This window comes from Lutjanus erythropterus, chromosome 1 (assembly GCF_056507025.1).
Source record: "Lutjanus erythropterus isolate fLutEry1 chromosome 1, fLutEry1.hap2, whole genome shotgun sequence".
NCBI classification, from domain to species: Eukaryota; Metazoa; Chordata; class Actinopteri; order Lutjaniformes; family Lutjanidae; genus Lutjanus; species Lutjanus erythropterus.
This window is the reverse complement of record NC_139317.1, coordinates 12,624,464-12,651,252: the sequence shown is the minus strand read 5'-3', so window position 1 is coordinate 12,651,252 and position 26,789 is coordinate 12,624,464. Positions and strand designations below refer to the sequence as shown.

General features: G+C 38.7%; 1 protein-coding gene across 1 annotated transcript; it reads left to right on the top strand.

The window, feature by feature from the left end:
- The first annotated feature begins 1,434 nt into the window (after positions 1-1,434).
- On the top strand, positions 1,435-26,789 carry LOC146332663 (monoacylglycerol lipase ABHD2). The gene is made up of 12 exons (XM_084745734.1): positions 1,435-1,641; positions 3,800-3,878; positions 4,414-4,455; positions 6,826-7,041; positions 12,803-12,978; positions 14,677-14,844; positions 15,442-15,625; positions 18,193-18,285; positions 19,547-19,648; positions 19,773-19,842; positions 19,947-20,031; positions 25,602-26,789. The coding sequence occupies exons 4-12, from the start codon at positions 6,833-6,835 to the stop codon at positions 25,808-25,810; spliced, it is 1,296 nt and encodes a 431-aa protein (XP_084601860.1). The 5' UTR covers positions 1,435-1,641; positions 3,800-3,878; positions 4,414-4,455; positions 6,826-6,832; the 3' UTR covers positions 25,811-26,789.

The following is a 26,789-nucleotide window of genomic DNA, read 5'->3' as shown; positions in this document are numbered from 1 at the left end:
TGAAAATATGCGTATCTTAGTGTGACATTTAAATACACGTTTAAAAAAAGTGAAATTTATTCGTGAGGTCTGGAGGTTCGGGGTGTTCCTCTCACAACATCACATTTTGAAGAGAAGTGTGAAAATTGGACTGATTGAACAATTTGTACTTTGAATTAATCCCCGTGGGAAAACTCTGAATTTGTGCCCTGCCAAGTATTTAGAAACAGAGCAAGCAAAGTGCAGAACAGCCAGTTGAGGCCACTATTTCCTTTGGTCAAGGGAACTGTCAGGAGTATTAACACCAAACGTAATTGTCCCATCCGTTGTTGTATTAAAATGGACCTACAGACGTTTCCAACTAGATGCATTTTACTTTTATTTATTTATTTATTTAGACAGCAGGGTTTATGAAGACATAGACACAGTAAACTACTGTATTGGCTACGTATCAGCAGAATCAGTAACTTTCAACAAGTCTTTTCTGTTTTGTCATTATTTTTATCGTTAGTTTTTATAAATAATTCGAAATTTATTAAAAGTCATGATCTGTCACTATCCACGCTGTAATCATAAAATTGCGATGTGGGCTTTACTCAACATAGCTCTATTTTGAGAGGGCTTTTAAGCATAATTAAACTTTAGTATATACGAACTGAATGGTGCGAAGAGCATCACGCATGAATCATCTAAACTCTGTCGCCATCAGGTGGACATTCCTCTAACTGCAACAAAGACTGGTGGATATTTCACAGTATTTGAGTTTGTCGAAAGAACACTTTACTGATTAACTTAAGACTCACTTGTTACTTTAAATCTGTGATTAATCAATTATCTAATTAACAGCAACGTACCGTACAGTAAGTAACTATACTGCACATGTACTGCCTCATAGTGTATATTCTTGAGTTGAATGCGCGATTGGAAATTAAACATTGTATGTATCTTATGTTAAACACAAAAAATATGTGATAGCCAGTAAAGTACACACTCAGGTTACACATTCCAGTAGTTTAAAAGTTATGTAACTGTTTTTCTGCTCACGTTCCTGTCACGTTCAGGAAGAGTCTTGTCGACTGTAGGTCCAATGTACACTTAAATACTAATCTATTCACTGAGGAAATGCTGTAAAAATATTTTAAAAGGATTTGGTTGCAATTATTTTGTCATAAAAAGCGTGCGAGTTATAATAATAGGTGCAACATTTTTCTCGAGAACGCTGTCGTAAAAAAGGAAATATGGAAACGAAACATACCAAGACACACTACGGCAAAAAATACTCATACAACAACAACAATAATCATTATTTTTAAAGAACATGCAGTGTGGAAATGGCTCATTGTAATATTTTACAGATAAGGGGCGTGGAAAATGGGTAACGAGTCGACGTCATCGGCCGTTTTGACCAATGATAGAGCCTGTATGTAAAATTCCAGATTCTTCTAGGAAGTGGAATCGGAGATGTCGGAGCTGCTGCTGCTGCTTCTGCTACTAGAGAGGGTTAGCTTCAGCTCTGTGAATCAGAGGGTGTCAGACCCATCAGGCAGCCATGGTTTAGAGGGACGCAAAACAAGTAAACAAACTAGCGAAATGATACGAACATAAATAAGGCCGGTCGCTTTTAAACAGCGAGGAGTTAATTCATTTTTCCCCCCAGCCGAGGTAAGTAAGCTGAAGATGCTGGCGTTGTGTGCTGTTTGGTATCCGTGCTCAGATGATGCTGCCTCATTAGATCGATAATTAAAGGCAGAAATACGCGTAATTAAAGACTGTTTACAATCTGTCTCCTAATAACAGGTTTAAGATACTAAGTTTAAGAAGAAAGCGTGTTTAATAGGGGTCTGAATGTTGCCTCACTGTGCAGTTACTGCGCAAAAAAATATTCAGGGTGGTCAGCAGGCTCATCCAAAAGGCGACATGGTTTTCATTTTCTGGACCAGTGGGGCGAACAAACGAAGATGCGGCCCGGTCTGCTCATACACCAACACAGCACAGATGCACCAGTTAACATCCTTTGTTTTCGTTCAGGAATGTGTCTATTTATAACCGTTTTCTCGCTATGTAAGCTGGCTAACGGTAACTAACGTCAGTATTTGTGCCCTTGTGGCTGTTAAAAGTCCTGCCCGTCTTGTTGTGAGTCGTGACAGAGAAAGAAGAGCTAACATTAGCAGCTGTTCTGAAGCCAAACTGGACCGTTTGTTAACCGAGACAGTCTGGCTGGCTTTTAATAAACACGTTTTATCTTGGCATTAGCTTGACACAACTGTCAGATACAGTATACTCACGGTGTTTGTGTGCAGTGGGCGAGACTGGTATCAGCTGTACGGATCTGGGTTATTTAATGAAGCTAATTTTATGCAGTTGGGGGTAATTTTAGGTCTGAGTTGCGTTTACAGGTAATGTTTGCAGCGGTTGAGGAAGTATTCACATCAGTCTCGTAAAAAAAAAAACACTATAACAATGCTTTTTTACAAGTCAAAGTCCTGCTTTGAAAATTTTACCCAAGTCAAAGTTTGTAACTATAATCAGGCAAATATATTTTAATTTGTAAAAGTACTCCATGCAGAACAATGCTCCCTTTGACTGTTATACTGTTATATATTTTAACATTACACTATTATGACTCATACATTCATGTAAAAGCAGGATTTTAGTGTTGCAGTAAGTTGAGGTGGAGCTCACATTTAACTATTTTTATAATAATCTGCTGATTATTTTCTCCATTATTTGATTGAGTGCGTAATTTGTAAGAATTCTGGAAATAGTGTGAAATATATTATAATTAAACGGAGCCCAGAGTAACCTAGAGTGACCTTCACCATGCTTGTGTTATTCAACCAATCATAGCAAGATTTAAAATTGTTAAAAAATTTAATTACAATAATTACAAAAGAAAGGAGCAAATACTTCACATTTGTGAAGCTTAAACCAGTTCAAAAAGTTTAATTTCCTGTCAATAATTGATTAATAGGTTAATCATTTCAGTTGTATTTGTGCTTTATAATAAAACATCGTATTTCATAAACCCTGTTTTTGTTTTGTATGAAAAAATCTTAATTTTTAAAGTAACTAGTACCCGAAGCTGCCAAATAATTACAGTGAAATGAAAAGTACAAAGTACAAAAACTTTGAAATGTGGAGTGGAGTAGAAGTATCAAGTGGCATGAAAAGGAAAGTGTCTGTTAAAGTAAAAGTAGCTCTGATTTGTATTTCAGGACAATCCTTAACTAAATGTACTTATTTACATTTCACCGATGTAATTTCAACCTGATGTTTGTATAAATCTGTTTCTTATAAAATACAATAATCTTACATTTAAAGTGACAATAGAATAAAACAGTGTTTTTTTCTTTATAGGAACAGGAACATAGGGGCAGATAGATACACCTGCCTCTGATATCTATTGAGCTTGTTAGACGTCAGAAACACTGGTGTTGAGCAGTAGCACATTAAAGTGGACTGAATGTGTTAGTGATTCATGATTTGTCTCTAATTACCTCTGACCACCAGCCAAATATAAATCAAATTATTAAAATTAGAATAACCTGAACTGAGGCAACCAAGTATGCCTCAACTAACAATTAGTCTAATATCAAAATCCATTAATTGACTAATCATTTCATCACTTATTGGTATGTCTCATGTAAAGTCAGTTTGTGGCAAGACACTGGAATAAAGAGACACTGAACAGGAATCATAAGGACGCTGATGTGGCGTTGAGGCATTTACAGGAGACTTTCAACACAGTTTAAGGAAAAAAGGAAAACAGTTCTTATAATTCACAATAATCAAGGTGTCAATGTATTTTCTGTGCCTTTAGGTTTGACCACATCACTGTGAACTCACATTAACACACCTTTGGAACAAATCGTTATTGGAGGCTAGCTTGAACACAAAATGTAAGTAAAAGGTTTTTAAAAAAAAAAAAATACTCATTATTACAGCTTTGTATTTAGTTCTTGGTGTAATGTTTCATCATCTTGTGGTAGCAGTGGTAGCAACACTCAGTTGCAACACATTATGTTTTATGGGGCTACTTGATCATATAAATGAAAACACTGTCATCTATTTTTGTGAAATCCTGTACCATCACTTCCCCTTTTTGTTAGAACAGAGGACGCAGTGGCCTTTCTGTCCTCTGTACACTTCCTGTTCCCATTTTCTTTCTTTAATTTCACAGCTCAGACAACTTGGTATAAAGCTTTGAACATATGTACCTTTTGTGTTATGTTATAGCTGTATTGGTGCATTGCATCCAGAATCACAGTGTTCCTGCTGAACCTGATGATCTATTTAAAGTCAAGTCAGTCTCTGTCTTTTCTGTAGCAAGGCTTCCTATGGGCACTTTGTGAGCTCTAATGTAATTAAGGTGAGTGTATTAAATAACGGACTGTGCTTTGTCTGACTGAGTCGCTGTCACTCTTATTCCCACAGATCTGTTGCTGCAGCGCCTTGGGCACCAAGCGGACTATTTAGGTCAGTCAGACATTGTCAGATATTTCTATCTCTGTGCTTTATCCCACCTCTGATTTATCCACACTCAACCAAGAACTCAAGAAGATAAGTTTATTTACTGGTGCAAGTCATGGGTGCTTTTTGTGAACAAATACAAGTTTGTTTTAAAATTGCATTTTGATTTCACATGGCTTTGAACTTGTTAATATATTTAGTTAATAAATAATGAACTGATAATTAATGATTATTGATGGGTATTTACGGGCTGTTATTTTTTGCTCCAAATTATGGCGAGTGGTGTCAATAAGAGTATCGATAAGTATTGTCTTGATAAGCAGTATCAGTATCAAACTTAACACTACCCATACCCATCCTTATTAATAATGTTAACCAGTGTAATCGGAATGTAATTGTTATCTTATCCTATCATCTATGATACAAAATACAATCCCATTAAAACAGTAATATTTAGACATGGTTTGATGACATCGTGAAGTGGTGTGGAATCATGGGAGCTGTCATCTTCATGTTTAAACGACCACCGTAACTGATGAAAATCTATCTAACGTGACTCAGGCAGAAATCATGTTCATGGATGAGGAAATATTAAAGTTTTATTCATGTTATGTTTAGTCAAGTGCGCCGGCTCACTTCCTCACTCTGCTGTATCTGAGGTATCCTGTGTTTTCCCCTGAGCTGAAAAAACAAGCAACTAGCTCGCAATAGCTAGCAGGAAATGTCACCTTTAACAAATTAGTGCTTTTACTGCATCTGAACATTGGTGGAAACATTTGGGATGATATGTCTATTGTTTTAAGACATTTAAACATGGAAATTTTACATATTATAGCTGTAACTTAACCTGAGTTAATAGTTATTTCACTGTTCACAAACTTTTTGTTATGCGTGAAGCAAAAAAAATGTTTATAAATATAATCAGAATGTAATTGTTATTGTCTCCCATTGGCTATGATTCAAAATCTAATTTTTATTTTACATCATACAAACTAATGATAAATTAACATAGATTATAAACGGCCCAACCCATGAAAGCTGAAGATTTGAATCATAAGTTGGAGACCCTTCAGTTAACTGAGATTCTTCCAGTTTAGCAGTCGTTTTTTTTCCTTTGTCAGTCAGTGTGTACCACAATAAGAGGATAAAACAGATAGAGGCGTACAAAAATGTACAGGGACAACATTTTCAATGAGGAATTAAGGGGAATTCTAAGTATATTTTTAGCTGGTCCACTTATTAAAAAAAAAAAAACCTGTGACAACATGTGATGACAATATGTGCTGGTGGTTAACTGATGAGAGAAGTGGCTGGTAAACAAGTTTCAGCTCTTGGTTTTAGCTGCATCATTGCACAGAGAGCAATGCAACAGCATGCCAGGCTGTAAACTTTACGAACCAAGTCTCAGAATCACCACCAACCACAAAACTAACTTGATGAAGGTGGAGAATGGTGATAGAAACGGAGTGCAGGTGACGCACTGTCAGCCACTTCACCAGGGTGCACCAGCCGAGTGTGCAGGGCAGGTCACGCTTGCTTTTGTGTTCGTGCTTGTTTTTGTTAATGACAGGCTCAGATTGTTGTTCTATTCTGAGTGTCTGACAACATTAAAGCTGCAATGATTAATCGATGAAACAATTACTAATTGACTTTTAAATTAATCACCAATTACTTTGATAAGTGTTTAATTGGTGTGAGTAATATTTTAAGACAAAAATGTCTGATTTTAGATTCTAAATGTGAATATTTTCTAGTTTCTTTACTGTTCTCTGAAAGTAAACTGAATATCTTTGAATTGTGGGCCAAACAAAACATTTGAGGATGTCATCTTTGACTTTGGGAAACACTGATCAATATTTTTCACCATTTTATGGATCAAACAAGTAATTGATTAATGGAGAAAATGATCAGCAGACAATGAATTTAATCGTTACAGGAAAGACATGAAAAATATGTCCAAACGTGACGTGTACAGATGTATGTACATGCTTCACATGTTTGGACCTGTTTTTCAACTGAGGAGATTGTGGCAGGATTAATTAACTGATCAATTGAGAAAATAATTGACAATGAAAATGATCATTAGTTGCAGCCCTAGACAACATTATGAAAAGGGTCGCTACAGTGAGAGACCTGTAGATATGTTTTGTCGATCTTACAGAACACTGTAGTGTAATGATTTTATAACCGAACTGGGGTCAGCCCTAAATTGCAGCATTACCAACATTATTTACTATAATTTTATTGTTATTAAGTAAAATAACTAATTTGAAATAACTATTAATTCACTATTTATTAATGATGGTTGTTACCAAAATTTTAGTTTCACAAGGGAAAGTGCTGAAGCGAAGTGTGCTCCACTCTTTTGTTTTCCAGAATAATCATGAACACCCACGATTCAGACGTGCACACCATCTCTCCAGAGCTGCCGGCGATGTTCGACGGCATGAAGCTGGCGGCGGTGGCCACGGTGCTCTACATCATCGTCCGCTGCCTGAACCTCAAGAGCCCCACCGCGCCGCCGGACCTCACTTACCAGGACACGCCCCTCAACCGCTTCCTCCTCAAGTCCTGTCCTCAGCTGACCAAAGAGTGAGTTCTCAGCTCCGTGTCTTATCACTCGCTAAAGGCATTACCATGGAAATGTTCGGCAGCCATCTGGGGCTCTGCAGTGAAGGCAGGTTTGCGTGGCGGTGGTCCCAGCTGTCATCAGTGTTCCTCAAGTGTGTCTGTACCAGAGATGTCTGGCTTACACGTCGGCTCTGGCATGAATTAAACACCAGGCTGTGTTTTTTTTGAGGTTATCCCAAAGGTAGACTGGGTTTGTCACTCTTGCATTACAAATATAGACTCCTTCACTGCAGGGCAAGGACATTTGCATATATGATCCTGCATGTCTCCCCCTCAAGGCAGCTCTGATGTCTACCAACATTTGAATCTTCCATGTGGTTTTTTAATAACTGATGCAAACCAGTGGCTGTTGGCACAGGGCAGCTGGTGGCAGGTATTCCCTGTGGAGGCTAAACTAGGTCAGCAGCTGGGCTCTGATGTTCTGTAGGTTGTGGGAAATCTTTAAACAAAGTGAGCGTGATTGTTTTTCCTGAATGAGCGTCACCGTCCGTGTCCTGTGGTGGTCTGCTGGTGTTGTAATACACCAGAGTAACTTTCAGCTCTGCAGGGTGGATCTCCAACAAGAATGTCTGCTTATATAACCGATTGTTACTGAGCCCTTTGCCTTTCAGCTGCAATGTCAGTGAATCGTAAGGCCACACTGGTGTTTACATTTGTGTCTGCCTTGTTATCATTCCCTCCTGAACAGCCTTATTTTGCTCACAGAAATGCTCGGTTTGTAGTTGAACTGAGATAACTGAAGTCCTGGAACCTGTTGGGTTGTTGATTTCAGTGCTGGCGTCCTTTGCGTGATTCCTCGCTGTTGTTTAGAAGTCACGTTTGTCACTTCATCATGACATCCTGCGGTGTTGCATAACAGAGATCAATTACACAGCGGACAGTGTACTGTAGGAGGGATGTTGTGAGGTTACCAGAGTCAACAGCATTTTTGTTTGGCTGTGTTTGGGAACAGGCATGCCGGGGTTTTGGCTAACATAGAGGACAACAAACAGAACAAATGAGTTTTTCTTGAAGTGTATCTTAGTGTTAGCTGATCTTGGTGTTAGCGTGATTTTTCTTTATTTATCAGAGGAATTTAATTTCCATTTATTTGTTCACTTTGACAAAAAACACAGAGATCCACCAGCAACAATGATGTGTCAAGTAAATATGTCAAAGCATCAGCCAATAGTGTACGGCACAATACCAGGCTAAACAGAAACATAGTCAGAAAACAATTTTTGGTAAAAGACAGGAAGTCACTCAACTCCATCTCCAGAGTGTGTATTTTGAGAGCAGTGGGCTTTTGTTTTCAGGATAACAGGTTTAACTTCACATTACACGCAACTGACAGTCATAAACAACTTTATATTTGGACTGCAGGACTCGTTTTTGGACATGCAATTGTTATATATCCGTCCTTCAAAGTGAAGAATCCCCCCAAAAAAAGACACAAGGAGAGTGCAAAAAGACTTTTACAACTCATTGTGCCCCTTCCTCTGTTCTCACCTAATGTAGCCCCCAACCAGAGGGAAACTGTTAGATTAAGTGTTTACATGGGTATTTGGTGCTAATATTTTTCTATTAAATGGATTAAATGGACATCTCTCTCAACCTGATTGAAAAATACCTTCTGATGGGACCAGTCTCCCCTGATTGAGGTGGTTACATGAGGCGTTTTTACTCTGATTGGTTTATTATTCCAATTACTAGCATAACATAAGCGTCCATGTAAATGTAGCTATAGTGAAATAGTCTTATGATAGCAAAAGAGCAAAATACAGTTACGAGAAAGGAAACTTGATCAATTCAAGTTCAGTGCTGTACGTGATATCTACCTTTTGGGTATATGAGACACCAGCAGTCCTTTTAGCAAATTGTTAGTCTTAGATAATTTAACAGCAGTTTTTGCTGTTTTCCTAGCTTGTTATTATCAAAAGCCTGAGATTCTACTTCTGAACTTTGATCGGGACTTTAGATCTTTGCTTCATCACGCCACACTGACACATCCGTTTCCTTTGTTCCGGTTACCTAATAGCTTTGAAAGACAGCAGCACGCACACTCACACAGTGTGAGAAGGTCACATTTAGCACACTAAAAGGCAGAGTCTGTGATTCATATTCAAACAAAGGGTCCAACCCCTGTCAATGAGAGATAAGAACAGAGACTCGACAACAAGTAAAGGTTTTAATCACACACATTTAAATGTTTTAAATACTTACTTGCATCAGTGCATATTATTGATACATTTCCAGTTGTTTAAATATTGTGACATAAATCTTTTACATTTTTGTTTTTTGTTAGCCTTCACTCATACACAGAATACAGTAATTACATAAATAAAACATAAATAATACATTATAACCAACAAAGATGTTGCTGATCATAGTGTGTATGTATGTAATCCATCTAATATTTTATTCATGTTTATATAATATGTCAAGCAATTGCCTTTACTTAATTAAGAGTCTATCTGTTTTCAAGCAACTTTTTGTCACCATTGATTTTACCTTTTCCATACTATATATCAGGGTTCAACTTTTATGTTTTTTTTGTTTTTTCACTTGCCTAACCCTAACCCTAACCCTGTCAGGCCAGTGTGTCATAAATTTACTTGCCCAAAGTCAGTTTTTGTCCCTTATTATCAGTTAAAGGAACACAAAAAGCTTGTCTTTCTTAAAGTAGTAAAACTCCTCCTGGGCCTATTAGTTGTTTTTTTTTTTTTTTTTTGCGAATTTAGTGGAAAAATACCAACAAACATAAAGGCTGTATGCGCCTGAAGTTAGGGTTGGTTCCCCTTGATGAACCGGACTAACCTGGCAGTGTGCTTATCCTCCATCCACATTACAACAACAATGAGGTTATCCTCTTCCTCTAGTCATAGATTAACTCTGAACAGTACCTTCTGGAAAAGTGTGGTTAAGCCTCAACAGCCCTGCCTTCCCGTGCGTGCTGGAGGTGATTACATTATCACCAAATGGAAGTGGTCTGCATTTTGATTGACAGCCCTCTTATGTAAGACTGTACTTAGTAGGTGCAGTAATTGTTGAAGCCACCGTAATGGATGAGACAACACAAGGGTGGTGGAGGGCTTGTGTAACTGTGTTGATGTAATTGAACCCTTGGCTTTCTGCAGCCACTTACTGTCAGTGTTGCGGTCTATGTACTGTACACACAACTGGCGCGCATGTTGTATCTGTTCTTGAGTTTACGGTCACGCTGCTCTTGTTTATCTCATCTCCTCGCCTCCCAAGATGGCCCACTCTTCATGTCACTGTCAGCAAGTCTAACTAGAAAAAAATCCAGCTAGGTTGTTACATAATTGAAGGACAGTGAGAAAGAGGCACTCAAATATTTGCCAATGTCTCATTTTCAAACACTGTGAACAAGTCAGACCTGAACTGTTAAAAGCTTGTGTTTCTGGATGGAATTTGGTTTGTCTTTAAGTGAACATACTTTCGGATGGATCAGAGCGGGAGTTGGTGGTATAGCTTGTAAATAATATCTATATTTTTCAGGTCATTCCGTGATATGCAATATATATCTTGCTATACACATTTTCTCTAAAATAACATACAGTAAATTCTCAAATAGTGCAAACATAGGATGAGCTTTCAGAATATGGGCTTGGCGATTCCTCAATATTGGTATTGCAACTATTGGTGCATGTTTTCACAAAATATTGAGACATTGAGATTGTTAATAAATAATAACCACAAATGTGGATATAATGACTGAGTGGGTGAAAGCAAATAATTGAACAACAGACTGTTGAGTTCATTAAATTAGATCACTTTACTTTAATGCAGCCTTTAAAACCAGCAAAAGACAACACTTACGTCATTTCACAATACTGATATAAAATCAACATGTTGCTCAGCCTAAATGTGCTCTATCTTGTGAATTAAAAGAGGACTTTAAATTTGAAAAGGCTATTTATAACCTGCGAGTTTCCAAGCAGAAATCCAAAGGTAACAGGAAAATACAAAGCTCTGAAAAGGAATAAAAGGTTTTGTAATTTATGTAAAGACAAATGCTCGGGTAGGAATATTTTATTTGAATGTACAAATACAACCATTGTTGAGAATAGAAGGAAGGAACTGCCAAAATACCTTGTAAATCATCAATCTATGGTTAAACTTAGATTGTTACTGCAGAAAGATAAACCAAGGATGGTATGTAAACTACGGCCATGTTCACTCTATAGACACTCATGACTCATTGACTTTGTCCATATTGCTCAGCCCTGCTGTTGGGTAGTTAAATCTACGGCAATGCATCAAATTCTATAAGATTATTTTATCTTACCTTATATTTGCACAATGTGAGGGTTTAAGGTACATTATTTTATGTAAATTGTGTATATCAAGATTTATATCCTATATCGTGGAATAGCCTAAAAACATTGAGATATTATTTATAAGCCATATCATCCATACTTCACAAAAAGCCATAATTAAGTATGTAGCCCTCGTTCTCTTCCGTTATGTGGCTTGTTCAAAATGTGGCTCACACTCCACATCAGCTTATAAATGAAGCCGTAAATGCTGACTTTCGTGGCCTCCATGTTTACTTTTGTACAACAGCATGCTGTGTGTGTCGTCTTTGTTATTGTTCTTTTGAACATGAGGGTCAGTTCAGGACCGTGACCGGTTCATACTGGAATCTGATATTGGCCACATTGGCCTAATAAAAAAAATCCCCTCTCTATACTAAGTGTGTCATTATTGTCCAAATCCATGATTCAATTTAACTTTCAATTTTAAAGTCATGACTTGTTTCTATTTTTCGATTTAAACCTTTTATTTAGTGCTGATGGCTATTGACTCTTGATTTGTAAAGATTAACAGATCATCGGTTTAATACCCTGACAACTGGCATTTAGTATGGTACTAAGTGTGATGTTTTTCATGGACTTGTGCCGGATGCTGCAAGGGGGTGATTGGTTTTTTCATTTAATATTGAAATTATGACATCCCTAATAAATACCACTACAGTTAAGAAGAATAATATGTCATCATATGTCTATGTGTCTATTTTCTGTCCCTTTAACTGAACCTCTGAACTAAAGTGTTCCTAAAATGCCACTTCAGCTGCAAAAACTCATACATATTGAATGTCAGTTTCTTAAGAACTAAATATTAATTTATCACCTTTTTATGACTTCAACATGACATGAAAAGCAGACAAATAGTTGTTTTGGCTGTTATCCCAATAGCTCTTATTATGATCCATTATTATAATACTGCATTGATGTTGCAGCTGTAAAAACAGCAGCTAGAAGGGTTTTTCCTGTCAGGTTATTCTTTTTGTCTCCGTGTGGAAATAAGATGGTGATTCATGATAATGCACAACACAAGGCACAATATTTCAAAGGAGCATTACGTAATCCAAAGCTTCAACTCCTACAGCTAACTCCTACAGAGGTGTCACAAGAATTCAAGCACACATGCTCAGCATAACTTACAAAAAAAACATAGCAACAGACTAACATGTGTTAAACAGTCATGTCAAATTGAAGCATGAAGCAATCTTTCAAAAGCTGCAACAGAAATGTGACTTAGTGTGCGAACTATGTGGCAGAATGTCATAAACCACCAATGCAAATGTGTCTGCTCAGGATAACACTATGCTGTTGTTATTTCTGGGAACTGACCTTGTGCTCATATCGAGAGCGTTAGTAGGAGAAGCTCATATTTCTAGCTCAAATTTAATACCAGCGTCTAATATTGTGTTTTCCAGGTACATTCCTCCCTTACTGTGGGGTAAGAGCGGTCACCTCCAGACGGCACTGTACGGTAAACTTGGTCGGGTGAGCTCACCTCACCCCAGTGGAGTCAGGAAGTATTTACCCATGCAGGACGGGGCCACTGCGACCTTTGACCTCTTTGAGCCAATGGGGGACCATCGAACAGGAGGTGAACTATTTAGTCATGATCTACTTTTTAAAAACAAAACAAAACAAAATAATATTTTGTTTTTGTCGGTTGTTCCTGTTTTGCACAATGCAAAAAAGATATTTTTGACAGTTAAAATTACAAGTATGTCTTCTTCAGGTTGTTGTCAAAACTTCGGCAAATTATTAAAATATTTTTTTTGCATTGTAGCTGTAAGTGTGCAGCTCTCCTCTTCTCTGCTTCTTCACTGCTGGTTTTTCATGATCAGCACCTCTCCAACACTACTTCCTACTGATCCTTATTGGCTCGTTACTGCCATGCCAAATATTGAAATCTCATTTATTTTGTAGTTCTTGTAATTCTGTTTGTTTATATTGTAATTCTATTGCTGCTACTTTTGTCTAGTCTGTTCAGCTGCTTGAAGAGGGATCCCTCCTCTGCTGATCTTCCTGAGGTTTCTTTCATTTACTTGTTCCTGATAGTTTCTACTTATCAATTCGAGGGTCACGCACAGAGGGTTTCACATACTGTACAGATTATAAAAGTGTTTGAACTTGGACTCTATAGATAAACTTCCATGGATATATGCAAAACAGACTGATAAAGCAAATTTCCTGGCGTTATTATTTCTAGCTTTGAATATTTTCATATGGTCTTCCAGTTCAGCTATGATAATACAAATGAGTCACTCCTAAAGGGATAGTTTGGATTTTCTGAAGTGGGTTTAATGAGGTATGTATGAATAGTCATTGTATTACCTGCAGTAGTTGGCTGTCAGCATGATTTTGCATGATAATTTCCATTTTCACTTAAAAAAAAGCTATTAAAATCATGATGATGTGACATTTGTTGAAGTCTTTGCCAAACAAACATGTTGTTTTTCATCTAAAGAATAAGATTTGTAGGTCGGCGCATCTCTGCGGTGGTACAGTACTTCACTAAAATGCCATTTTGTCACAGATTTTTCATTTATCAAAAAAATTGCAGCTTCTGTGATTTGGATATTGCACTTGGCGATATCGCAAATATTTTTGTCAATTGTGCAGCCCCAATTATGCCCACAAGATGTAGCCAGTATCAGTTTAAGGGTATGCTGTATTTGGAATAAGTTCACTGGTTTACTTTGCCATCTGACAGCCTGTTCTTGATGATTAACCACAGTTCAATAAGCCAAATATCACTTTTCAAAGCAACCAAACTCCTTTTTTACCTCTGCCTCAATTTATGACTTGGTTTGTGTTACTGTGTGACTAAATCTTTAAAACACTGAAGTAGTTGTTCTAGGTAATAAACTGACTATGGATAAATTCCTCATATAACCCCACTTTGAAAATCGAAACTATCCGTTTAAGTGATTGTTCTTTAAATAACACGTTTGTGACACAGTTGTGTGAGAACCATCTTAAAGAAGGATTGAATGCCTCGGCTGAGCCCTGACCCTGTCACCTCGACTTTGTTGTCGTGATCCGACTGGAAGGCTTTAGACTCGCATGACATTTGATTCCCAAAAAAGTAATGTTACTGTTTCTAATTTTTCCTAAAGCTTTATTTAACAGACAAACAGTCTAATCCTTTGTTTTGGCTGCATTGCTTGGCCGTGTTTGCTCCTTTTTAGTATACTGACGTGCTGTTTAGGAGAGTGACACGCTCTTATCTTATCTGTGCTGACTTATCTCTCGCTGGTAAACGTCTCCCTGACCCATCTGTCTCTTTCACCAGATGACATCACCATGGTGATATGCCCTGGCATTGGTAACCATAGTGAGAAGCACTACATTCGAACCTTTGTCGATTACGCCCAGAAGGATGGTTACCGCTGTGCTGTGCTGAACCACCTGGGAGCTCTTCCCAACATCGAGCTCACCTCTCCACGCATGTTTACCTATGGTGAGACCAAGGAGCAGTTTTACTTTACTACCGAGAGAGGAAACTGTCGACCCAGAATCACTTTTCATATTCAGAATATTTAGAAATGATAACCCAGTTTTTAGAATGAAAAAGGATTTGTTCTGGTGTTGTGATGATTAGTGATTCTGCATCATAATTTTTGTCTCAGTCTGCTCCTCTTATCCAATTGTCTGGTGCAATTGAGGCTTGAGAAGCTCTGGCCAGAAGCAATTCTCACAGAGCACAGCTGAGCGGCTTTTAAAAATTATATCTGTTGGTGGCACATTAACTTCATTTTGATGTAATCCAGTTCAGTTAAAGGCATTTTAATATCATCGTTTTCCTTCATTCAGACAAATCTTAATACAAAATCATTTCAAGGTCAAAGCTAAAAGGCAATATGAGCTATTAAAGCTCCCAGAGTTTAAGATAATAAAAGGTTTCAGACCTGAGATTATTTTAAAGGTCTGATATAGAGACACACATTTAATACCCTGAGCTAAAGGCACCTTCAGCTTGAACTGCTGAGCAGAGACGAAAGCTCCATCCTACATAGGTGTTAGGTATTGATTTGTAACTATACTGTTTCCCATACAGGATGCACATGGGAGTTTGCGTCCATGGTCAGCTACATAAAGCGGACGTATCCTCAGACCCAGCTCATCGTGGTGGGCTTCAGTCTGGGCGGAAACATCGTGTGTAAGTTCCTGGGTGAGAACAGGCTGAACCAGGAGCGAGTGCTGTGCTGTGTCAGCGTCTGTCAGGGGTACAGCGCTCTCAGGTGGGTTGATTTCCTCCACCCGTACATACATTTGTGCATTTTCTTCCACTTATCCGAGGCCGGGGTCGTGATGACCGTGGTTGTTGTCCTCTCTGCTCTTAATTAAAATGCGTTGTGTCATCAAAGCCCCTTTATAACTCTGCACACATTTCTAAATATAAACGAAGCTCAGCATAATGCCAGAAAATTACTGGTTGCATAACATAATCACACGTTTTGTCACAGGTCTAACAAGCGTCTTGTGTCAGTTGTTTAATCGTCCAGCTATTCTGTTTACTATTTTAATCTTAAAGGGATAATTCGGGCTAGTTGAAGGGGGGGGGGGTTGTATGATGTACTTTTCTATAGTCATTGTATTGGGTAAAGTACATGGCAGTTGGCACACCCCCAGTTTGGAGACGCAGAGAAGAGTTCCAGTGTAGGAAAGAAAGCAATGTACTGCTGCAGACAGGATTAACAGTAAAATGTATTTTAGCCATTTTAAAAAAAGATTCACCTGAAAATTCAATATCAGTTTAAGTGTACATGATTTCCATTGGTTTACTTTGCCATCAGACAGCATTTTCTGATGGAAGACAGCTGTTATGTAAGCCAAATATCGCTTTCTCAAACCAACCAAACTCCATAGGCAAAATCAGTAATTTTATCCAGCAGAATACAGGAATTGCTGGTCTACCGCTGCCTTGACTTTTTAGTTTGTTTGTGTTATTGTGAGACTTGAATCAGTATTTTAAAAACACAGAAGTCACACAATAACACAAACTAACTAACAGACTGTGACAGGAGTAAACCAGCAACTCCCTTGTTCTGTAAAATGACTAATTTCCCATATGGAGTTTGGTTGGTTTCAAGAAAGCGATATTTGATCTGACGGCAATGCATGGGGGTGAAAATATTGTAAATAAAGTGTACACTGAAACTGATGCTCAGTGCATAGCTTCCCTTCTGGTACTCCTCTCTGCTTCTCCAAACTGTGGGCATGCTGATCGCTGATCTGTTGTAGGCATTACACTGACTATGGATGACTATGGGTATCACATCAAATAATGCGAATTATCCCCCTTAAAGTTTGCCTTCCAGACACATATTAAAGTATGTAAAAATACTCTGCTATAATTTGTATTTTGTTTGTGTTGGCTTGTTACTGTCAGTGGCTGCCAGTTACAAGCTAACTCCTGCTCTTGTACTAACAAGTCCGCCCTGTGCTGGTGGTTTCAGATTTCTTTGCCTGAATTACAGCAGTTGACTTCTGTATTTCTACATACTAAATGTAGCTTATCAGGGGCACATTTGAATATCAGATTTTAGGGAAGTGCATAGATATCGCCCCCTTCAGCAGACGAATGTGAAAACACCTCTGTAGTAACAAACCTTGCTCAGATACAGTCAGTATTATCAAGGTGAGACATTTTAGGCCGCTGTTAGCTAGTTAATGTTCCCTCCGAAGCAGCTGCGCAAAATAGAACAGAAAAAAAGTGATATGGGAGACAGCCTTGAATGCTGCATGTGATGAAATCCTGACACACACCAGTTTATTTTTTCTCCTTTTTTTGTCATATTGTGTTGTTTGTTGTTGGGAATCCCTGTATATTGAGTGGAGAGAATCTTAATTGATATTGCTTTTTTGGCTTAAGTTGTTATTTTGAAGATTTTTGAGCTTTTGTAAACCTCAACCTACGAGACAGGCAGGTTGTAAATATTGGTCCTATTTACCACTCTGCATAGATTTATCCTGTCATTTTTTTCCCCTCTGTTTGTTTCAACTTTGTAGTGTGGATGGATGGTGTGTGTGTGTGTTCAGGCTGTTCAGTCTATATTATGTTTATTTGCCTAAATCCCTTTGCCTGTATATTGCAATGAACTGAACTGTCTGTCTGACAACATGTCCAGAATAAACACTTTGTGCACACAGAGTCACATTTGTGTAATACGCAGGACAAACAAATGTATTATGCTGGTGTTTCTAAACCACGAGTGCAGCATGTGGGTGTTGGAGCAGAGTCTGCACCCTGTGTTCATGTTGACTGAGCCACACCTTCTGTGTTTTAAATGCAGCCAGCATCTCTTGGCAGACATGCCAAGCTGGGTTTGTTAAAGTTTGGAAGCAGTCAGTAGGGATGGGTGTGTGGAAGAGACTGTGAAATTGGATTTGCAGTTTTCTCTCTCTCTTAATTGGTTCTTCTTTCAATTCAGAGTCCAGACCTAAGCTGGCCCTTCTGTCAGCCTTCCTTGAGAGCTGTGGATCCCTCTTTTACACAAATAATGTGCGATCAATAAATCCCACATTGGATTATTTTATAGTTGTATTTGACCTCAGTTGGTAACGAAATGCCAGAAGGAAAGTGAAAAACATCCAGTGGTCGGTCGTTTGTTAAATATTGTTAGTTGTTGTGTTGTTTTAGCCTGTCTCTGTCACTGAGCTGCATACTAATGCCTGACACCGTTGCTACTCTGTCCAGCAGCGTGACTCTTTGTCCAGTGGATTACGGAGGACATTTAGTGTGTTGTTTGGAATGTAGACGGGCTGGACAAAGCTCACTTCCTGTGTGTTTGTCTTTATCTCTCAGGGCCCAGGAAACATTCCTACAGTGGGACCAGTTCAGACGCTTCTATAACTTTCTCATGGCCGACAACATGAAGAAAATCATCCTCTCACACAGGTATCACTGCTGGTTCTGCACATTTCTGTGTAGTTTTCTTCATTTCTGTCCATGTTTTTTTTTTTTTTTTTTTTACATAGCTATTATCTGGTGTTTGCCAGTACAGTACTCCATCTTCACATCAATATATCAGACAACATGGTTTGTCTCTAAATGTTCCCTAAACCTCACAGTCATAACATCACAGTCATTTTGAGATTAAATTGGACTGAAGAGGCAGATCACAGTCTGTGGGGGTAAAGCGCTTTGCAAAACTTACTTTTATTCCACTGTAAGTATTAATAGTAAGATGGTTTAGGTTTTAGTAAGGGCTTAAAAGTAAGGGACTGTATGAAAATTGTTGCATAAAAATACAATTTTTGTTAAAGGATCAAATGTCAGAATAATGAAAAGACCTGCCAGGTAACTCACAAAAAAGTTGTGTTTATAGGAATTCAAAGGTGTGGTTGGGCAGTGGGTGAGAGCAGTAACATGTTTTCTTTCTTGGAGAAATCAGAAATTAAAATAATTGTTTTGTAATACAACCTCTGATCCCACATGTGGCCAAATAATGGGACATCACTGATCCACTGATCCGAGTGTTTGGGAGAAATTTGATGTGTTCAGAGACTGTGAGAATAACATGGTCGGTGGGTTTGCTAATTGTTAAAAGTGCCAAAAATATTAGCTTTTTATAGCCACAAGCTAGGAACATTGTCACTGAGGAACCACATCGACAGCTGCAGGAGCACAGGTTCAGTTGGCAGATACGTTGCCGAGAATAAAAGCGAACGACAAGTGACAAGTGAGTGACTGTGTATGTGTGTTTAATCATGGGTTGGATCACATGACTTATACGGGTTCAGGCATGTCCAGATTTAACTTGGAGATAATTACAGGTGCAGATTTGCAAAACTAGACCTGTACAAGACTCATCTAAACATCTTACATTATTTTTGCTTTCCCTCTTTTTTTAGGTATTCAGGGTGAATCACATTGTACCAATACTGTTTATATTATATGGAAGTATTGGTCGGAAGATATTGCATTTTTTTCTGAGTCAACGGTCCAACTAAAATATTAAAAACACTGTGGAGGATCTTGGATTTTTGAAAAATTTAAACATACTGTTCAGCCCTCCTCTCCACCTCAATGATTTTATACAGTCCCTTACTTCATTGCACGAGTTGTTGAGTTATTTACTGCACACTGCACACAGTCATTGATTTCAACATGTTTTATGAGTAATGTTTGTATGCGTGTGTTTTTCCACATGTTACAGGCAAAGTCTGTTTGGGGGGAGCTCAGTTAAAACGATAGATGCAGATCTCAGTCGGCTGTACACAGCGACGTCCCTCATGCAGATCGACGATAACATCATGAGGTATGTGGAGGAACACAAGTGAAAGTCACAGCAGTAATTTTCTTTCATTTGTCAGTCATGATAACATGAAATATATGTGATTGTTAAGTGTGATAATTTATTGATACTTCCTCTTTTTCAACAGGAAATTCCACGGCCACAGCTCTCTCAAAGAGTACTATGAGAAGGAGAGTTGTGTGCATTATATTCACAATGTAAGAGCTGCTTTTGCATACACGTTGCATCATCTTTTATGTTTCCTCTTCTGGTCGGTTTGTGTATTTGTTTAATGTATGGATTTTTATTGTTTATTTTGCAGGTAAAGGTGCCACTGCTGCTAGTGAACTCTGCAGATGATCCTCTGGTTCATGATTCACTGCTCACCATCCCTCGCACACTAGCAGGTAAATAACAGCATGCGTCATCATAACAGCAACGGCAGCAGTGCTAAACCATCTCTCCACCCTCATTTCAGCAACAGAGACAAACAGTGAGTGAGGCAGTGGGCTTGTTGTCGTCATGCTGCAGCTGCTGCAGATATAAAAAAAAAATCCTGAGTGAAACTAATGACCTTGAAGGACACACCTACACATGTATCTTAAGCTTTATTCGCAGAGGACCATTATTACCAGAGGACCTCTTGTAGTTTAGAAATTAACCCCATAAGCCTGTGTTTGGTAGTGCATTCACACAGGAGAAGAAAAATCTGCATTTTACTCAAATTTACTGCCATTATCTCTTGAATATGGTGTCAAGGCTGTGTGTAACATCAACATTTCAGATGCAGTGTCTGTTCTCCAGCAGCCACATTAATAATATAGTTTAAAGTTGCTAGTCTACTTTCTGCGTGTGTTACAACTATAAATACACATGTAGCTAACCTTCTCTGTCATCACTTATTTTAAACATCAATATAGTTTATCTCACAGCACGCCTGCTGTATAACATGTTATGAGCTGCAATCAAATTTCAGACTTTTCTCAGTCTGACAACAGAAAACAGACATTAATCACAGAGATACTACTTTGCACAGGACTAATATTGTCACAGGACCTCTGTGTTTAAGTTTATTTTAGGTAATTTGCTGTGGAAATTAAGATCACAGACAGACAGCCTTTTAGAGATCCAGAGGTAATAGTAGTTCCATGTGAACAGAGCTTCAGTTTAACCGTTTGTTTGATTTTCACAAAAAGAAAATGCTGCTCTTTTTCAGAGTAAACTCAGTCCACTTTTGTCAAGGGAAGCTCAGAATGTACTTCCACTTCTAAAAAGTGTACAAAAGAAATGGACAAAATGCTCAAAAGCTGCAGAAAATGCTGCAGATGAGAATTACTAAAAAAAACACTCTAAACAAAGAATAGTTTCATAATTATAATGTATAAAAAAATAAACAATAATAATCTGATTTTGAGAAGCACTGACAATCTGAAAATAAACAATTTCTGAATATTTAATCCTGCAGATAAATTCCAAATGTAACTCAAACATTATGGTCTGTAATACAGTGCAGCTGTGTACTTGGGTTTGTCGAGCAGTTGATATACCTGCATACAAATTGTGGAACATATTTACAGTTGATCCATTTTAATACAACGAACAGGCTTGTCCTGTCTAAATAAAGACTGCAGTTGACACCCCAGATCTCGTTTTCAGAAAAACATGTCTGCGGTCTCAAAAGGCCCCTGATGAGTTGGCTCTGCACTCTGAACAGGACAGGGCGTGGCACAGAGGTCAGTCAGTCTGAGCCACGTCTTACAGAAGCTGTAACACTCACTCACACAGATACCTGAGTGTCCCTCTGTCTATTTGAAGTGAGTTTAACTTCCTCACAGATTCCCGACATCAAAGATTTTATTCTGAAATGAATCCAGAGTGTTTGACCTCATTTTACAAACAAGATGAGGAGATCTCCTCTTTGTCTTGTCTCCACACGGCTCTGTGTTTATCTTTCTTTCTCCTCAGCCTGTGCTATATTTAAACTTACTGACCACTGTTTTAGAAAAGGAAAATCCCTCATGCAAGAGTGTGTGGGTGGATGAGTCCTGACTGGAAGTACATGCGACTCCATCCTACATGAGTCTCTTGAGAGAAACACTTACTGAAAGGAGGATCAGCTGCACCTTTGGCCTACAGTGTGATACAGTGACTCAGACAAACGACTACCACGAGAACAGAAACACACTCGCTGTGCTGCTGCTGTAATTGACCTAGATTAAATGTTTGATAAGAGTTTACTGCAGACTATTAAGTCAGTTATATGAAAGTGATAGTGTTACATTTACTTAATATTTAACACTGATTTATTCTGTTCAAAGGTTATTGTTTCTTTATTGCATTAATGTGCTGAATGTCTCTATGAAGCCGTTTACAAACAGGTTTTCTAATAATTATTGAATTAATTAATATTTTATTTAATGTCTATAGTTACATAAAAATAAAAGTTTATTGCTTATTAATGCTTTTTTTTTTTTTTACAGATCATTTAGACCTGATTAAATAGTTAAAAGCATCATATTATACAAGTCTGTTAACATCTATTTCCTTCTTTACAAATTTAATCTTGGATTCAACAGTTGAAGGGTTTTAGACTGTTTTGGTTTTTGTTGGAAGTCAGAAAAAGGAATTTTTAGACATCTGTGGAGCCCATAAACTGACATAATGTAATAAAAAGGGAAGAAAAAACAAAATTTAACTAAATACATTAATAAATAAAACTCCTAGTTAAATGTTTAAAATAATAGTGTAAAAAGAAACAAAGTGTTTCCTTTAAAGCTCTGATCAGTTGGTTAAAAAATCTCAAAAAGCTTTCAAATTCTTTTCTTTTGCCTCAAACCATTTGATCAGACAAATTAAAATTGAACACATGTAACTTTATTTAAAAGACTTATTTTAACTCCTTCACTCACTCCCTTCAGTTGCTGTTTGTCACTCTACTGACACGACATTTCCACAATCACAATATGTCGATTTCACTATTGGTGAAGTTCTGAAGCCTCTTCTGGGCGGTTTCTCTCTAGTTCTTGGACACACATGCCAAAATATTTGCACACGGCACGGTGTTGTAGATTTTATCTTTTGCCCACACATCAAAAGTACACAGTAGTCCAATATGTCTCATGCTGAAACTGGTTTAATAATACTTGGCTAAGGAGAATGAAGAAATAATCAGTACATGTTTTGTCCTGATGTTCCCCTCAGTTCTGGACTTTCAGTCCTCCAGGAGAGAATACACAGATAAGGTCATGATGAACCTATGCCCAGATAAGATCAGACCCAACACATGTACGGCACATAGAATTAGCTTATCGGTCTGCAAATCCAAACACAGGAATTATGACTACGCAAGTTTTGAGTCCACAGCTTAGCATCCTTTCTTCCCGTTCCTCAAAGGGTGAGTGATAAAACAGTTACGTCTTCTCCGTTCAGAGACAAGACAAACTCCTCCGACCTTAGCCGTCACAGCAACACTATGTTCAAATTGTTCCCTTGATTATCTGAAAGGAGAAGACAGCTGCATCTACTGTCCAGAAGAAAGACAGTATATCTGTTAAGAATTAGTGGAGACCTCTCAGTGACTCCAAGCCTTTGTATGATACCTAAAATTGGAAAATTACCACCTGCCCTTATATAGTGCTTACAGGTCTTATACAGTGAAACAAAGAAAATCTTGAAACAATAATTTGTTCCCCTGTGTCTGAACATCTTCTTTAAGTATGAGCCGTTCTCCAGACCGTTTCCACCTGTCACTCAGCGTGCGGTCAGTCGGTGGCTCCAGGTTTGGTTGTGCACTCAGTTGTCCCCACGCAGCGCAGCAGCTGTCATGAGTAGCGCAGTGGTGAAAGCCCTGTGGGATCTTAATCACTAGTCAACCGCATCATGCTCACCCACTAACCCAGATAAGAGCAGGAGAATGAAGAGATCCAGGCCAATCCTTTTCAAGAGACCACTCTGCCTGGGTGTCCACAGCTGCGGCACTCTGTATAGATTCATACAGCAATCAGAAGAGATTAATCATTTGTCTGAAGTGTGGAGATTATCTACTTTGAGTTCAGCGTTTCAGTAATTTCAGTCTGAATGGATCAGGGTGTCTGCGAGGTCCTAAAAAGTCCAAAATCCAATCCACTGATTTTAAGGCATTAAAACGTCTTCAATACGATTTTGACAGGTTTTAAAAATGGATTAGATTATGAAATTAACACCACCTTATAGATTTGCATTTTTCAGTCTCACTTTTAAGTATAGTTTATATCAATTGAAATAACCCAGAATTGATTAGTGTGGAAACTTCTCCAGTCAAACAATACCTGCATTTGACCCTCTTTGTACCTAGATCTACAAAAAAAGATTATTTGTGCAGTTTTGTCTCCGAAAGTTCAAAAGTATGGCCATGATGAAGCACCCAATGAAGAAAACTTTAGGGTGGACAGCTGCACTGTGTAAAAAAGGCATTGAAAAGAGTACTCTATTGTTATTTGTATTGGTATCGCTTTAAGAGTATTGATATTGGTATTGGTATTGTAATTTTTAAACGATAACCCAGCACTAATGATCGCACTGTAACACCTACAAAACAAAACCTGCCCCGGCTCGACTTGCTCTGCCCTAACAACTTTAACTCCTGTAACTCTGATAAATGATCCTGACAGCCTTTGAATTCATGCCAACATTAAAAGCAGACATGCTCTGGACTTCACACGTGGTAGTTGAACATTAAACATATAAAATCATATCCTTTGTAATTTTTGCTAGTGCGGACATGAAGTAGTTCTGAAATTGCATTTATTATGGTATTTAAAGAGGTCTTAAAAGGTCTTAAATTTAACTTGTTAAAACCTGCAGAAACCCTGATTTATAGACCGTAGAAAAACACAGATGTAGGATCGGTCAACACCCTCAGGTCTCTTAAGGAGAGCTCTGAAACCTGGTGTGTAGGTGTAGGACTCAGTCCGGTCTTGTCAGTTGTTGATAATGACACTGCATGGCTAACAGTATGTAGACACCTGAACCTTGAACACCTCATCCCAAATCAATGAGCATTAAACACACAAAATGTAAATTCTGCTGCTAGGGATTAGACATTTTAATGCAAAGCTTCAATGTGCTGCTGTAACAGGCCTCCACTCTTCACACTTCACAACACTTTGGTCTTTGGTTGCTGGGGTTTTGGTGGCTCCTCCCCTTCAGCTAAAAGAGCAACACTGATGTTGGTTGATAAGCTGGTGTTTCAGTTGACCTGATGCGAACCCTATCAAGAGTTTGATGGGGTTCAGGCCAGGCCATATCAGTCAAGGTCTTCCACTGCAAACATAAAGAAGAACATTTCTTTATAGAACTTGTTTTCTACACAAAGACATGAACAGGTCTGTGACAGCCCTGAGACCTGTCAGTCAAGCCAAACTTGTTCTACGTGTTCACATATTGGAAAACCTAAATTAACCATTAGAGAAACTGCATCTTCACCACAACAACAACATTTTTTGTATAGGACTTGCCAAAATATAGGAAGGTATAAGGAATGAAAAGGGAATGAAACTTTAATACAGTGAAGAAAATGAACAGTCTGTGGATTTCTGTCTTGGATGGGGGGGGGCAGCAGTTCAGACATATATTCTGGATTCAGGCCACGCAGGGCTTTAAATGTAAAAAGTGAAATTTTTAAATCAGTCCTAAAACAAATGACCAGTGTTAGGCCATTAAAACTTGAGTGATGGGTTCTCCTTTCCTGGTTAGCAACATATTGATCGTCTCCCCTGTTCAGCTGTGGTAGCTGCCACTCAAACATAATTACAGTATGACAAGTTGAGTCATGCTGTTATCTGTCTGACCATGCAAACACACCCTCGCTATCTATGAGACGCATAGAATAATCCCTGACATGCCCATATTTGGACGTGTCCACTGTTGGTTTTCAGATACTGCTGAGTACACGCTGTGCAGAAGATTAATTATCACTGTGTGCTCTGTCATCCTTCAGCAAAGAAGCCGAATGTGATCTTCTCGCTGACGCTACACGGAGGCCACCTGGGCTTTTTCGAGGGCGCAGTGCTCTTCCCCCAGCCCCTCACCTGGATGGACAAAGTGATTGTGGGCTACGCCAACGCCATGTGCCAGTGGGAGAAACAGAAGCCGCCCTGCCAAAGCGCACACATGAGTGAGAGCTCCTGCTCGGAGGAGAAAGCTTAAACCTCCCTCTCACTCCATCCTCTGCCCCTCTCACCTCCTCTCCCCCTCCCCGACCTCCCTCCCCTTGTCCCAGCACTGAGGAGACACCTGAACTAAACCTTAAACTGCTCTCTTCTTCTCTGCCTTCTCCTCTGGTGCTACTCACCGCTCCCTGACCCACACCTCCCTGTCCTCACACACGACTCCACGCCTTCTCCACAGTTCTCCTTTGTAATCACCATCACCTTACAGTATGTGAAGGAACAAAAACAACTAACTGCCTTTGTGCTCTTTTCCGTTTGCGAGGACTTTGAAATCAGAGCAGGAACAATTTGTTTCTCTACGTGTACACAACAATGATCCTTGGCTTAATGGAGGCGTTGACCAAATATGACGAGAGACAAAGTCAAGCTGGCATTAAGAGGAAAGTGAGCACTTTAGAGTAGTAAAATGAAAAACAAGAGCACACAAGAAGCCTCCTATTACTGTAAACAATGACTGTGCTGCAGTCGGTGCCTGTTTGAGGCACCTATAAGAAGCTCACTGCTTATCACCGCCAAGGCCATATAGCCTAGTCTGCTGTCTTAACCAACACAGCGTCTTTGTAGTGTGTATGTATGTAACTCACTGATGTAGTGTGTATGCCTGAGTGCGCCTGTGTCGACCGAAAGTTGAACGGATAGATTGGATTATTTGAAGTGGGATCGTATGAGGCACAAATCAGTAGTCGGTGTATTAGCTACTGTAGATGGAGGTCACCATGCCCCGAGCAGAGAAGTGTACCAGCATGCAAGCTAAGCAATAAGCTGCTGTGGACAGGGTCAGCAGCAAAATGTGTTTTAGCCACCTAAAAAACAGGACCACCCCCCAAAAAAAGTGTAAGCTAGGGTTGGGCGATAAACAAAAGATTAAACAGAAAGGTTTCTCCCTTTTACTAAACTAAGACAAGCTTTAATTGCCCCGTTAAGCCATCGTAAAACACTCTTCAATCAAACTTGAC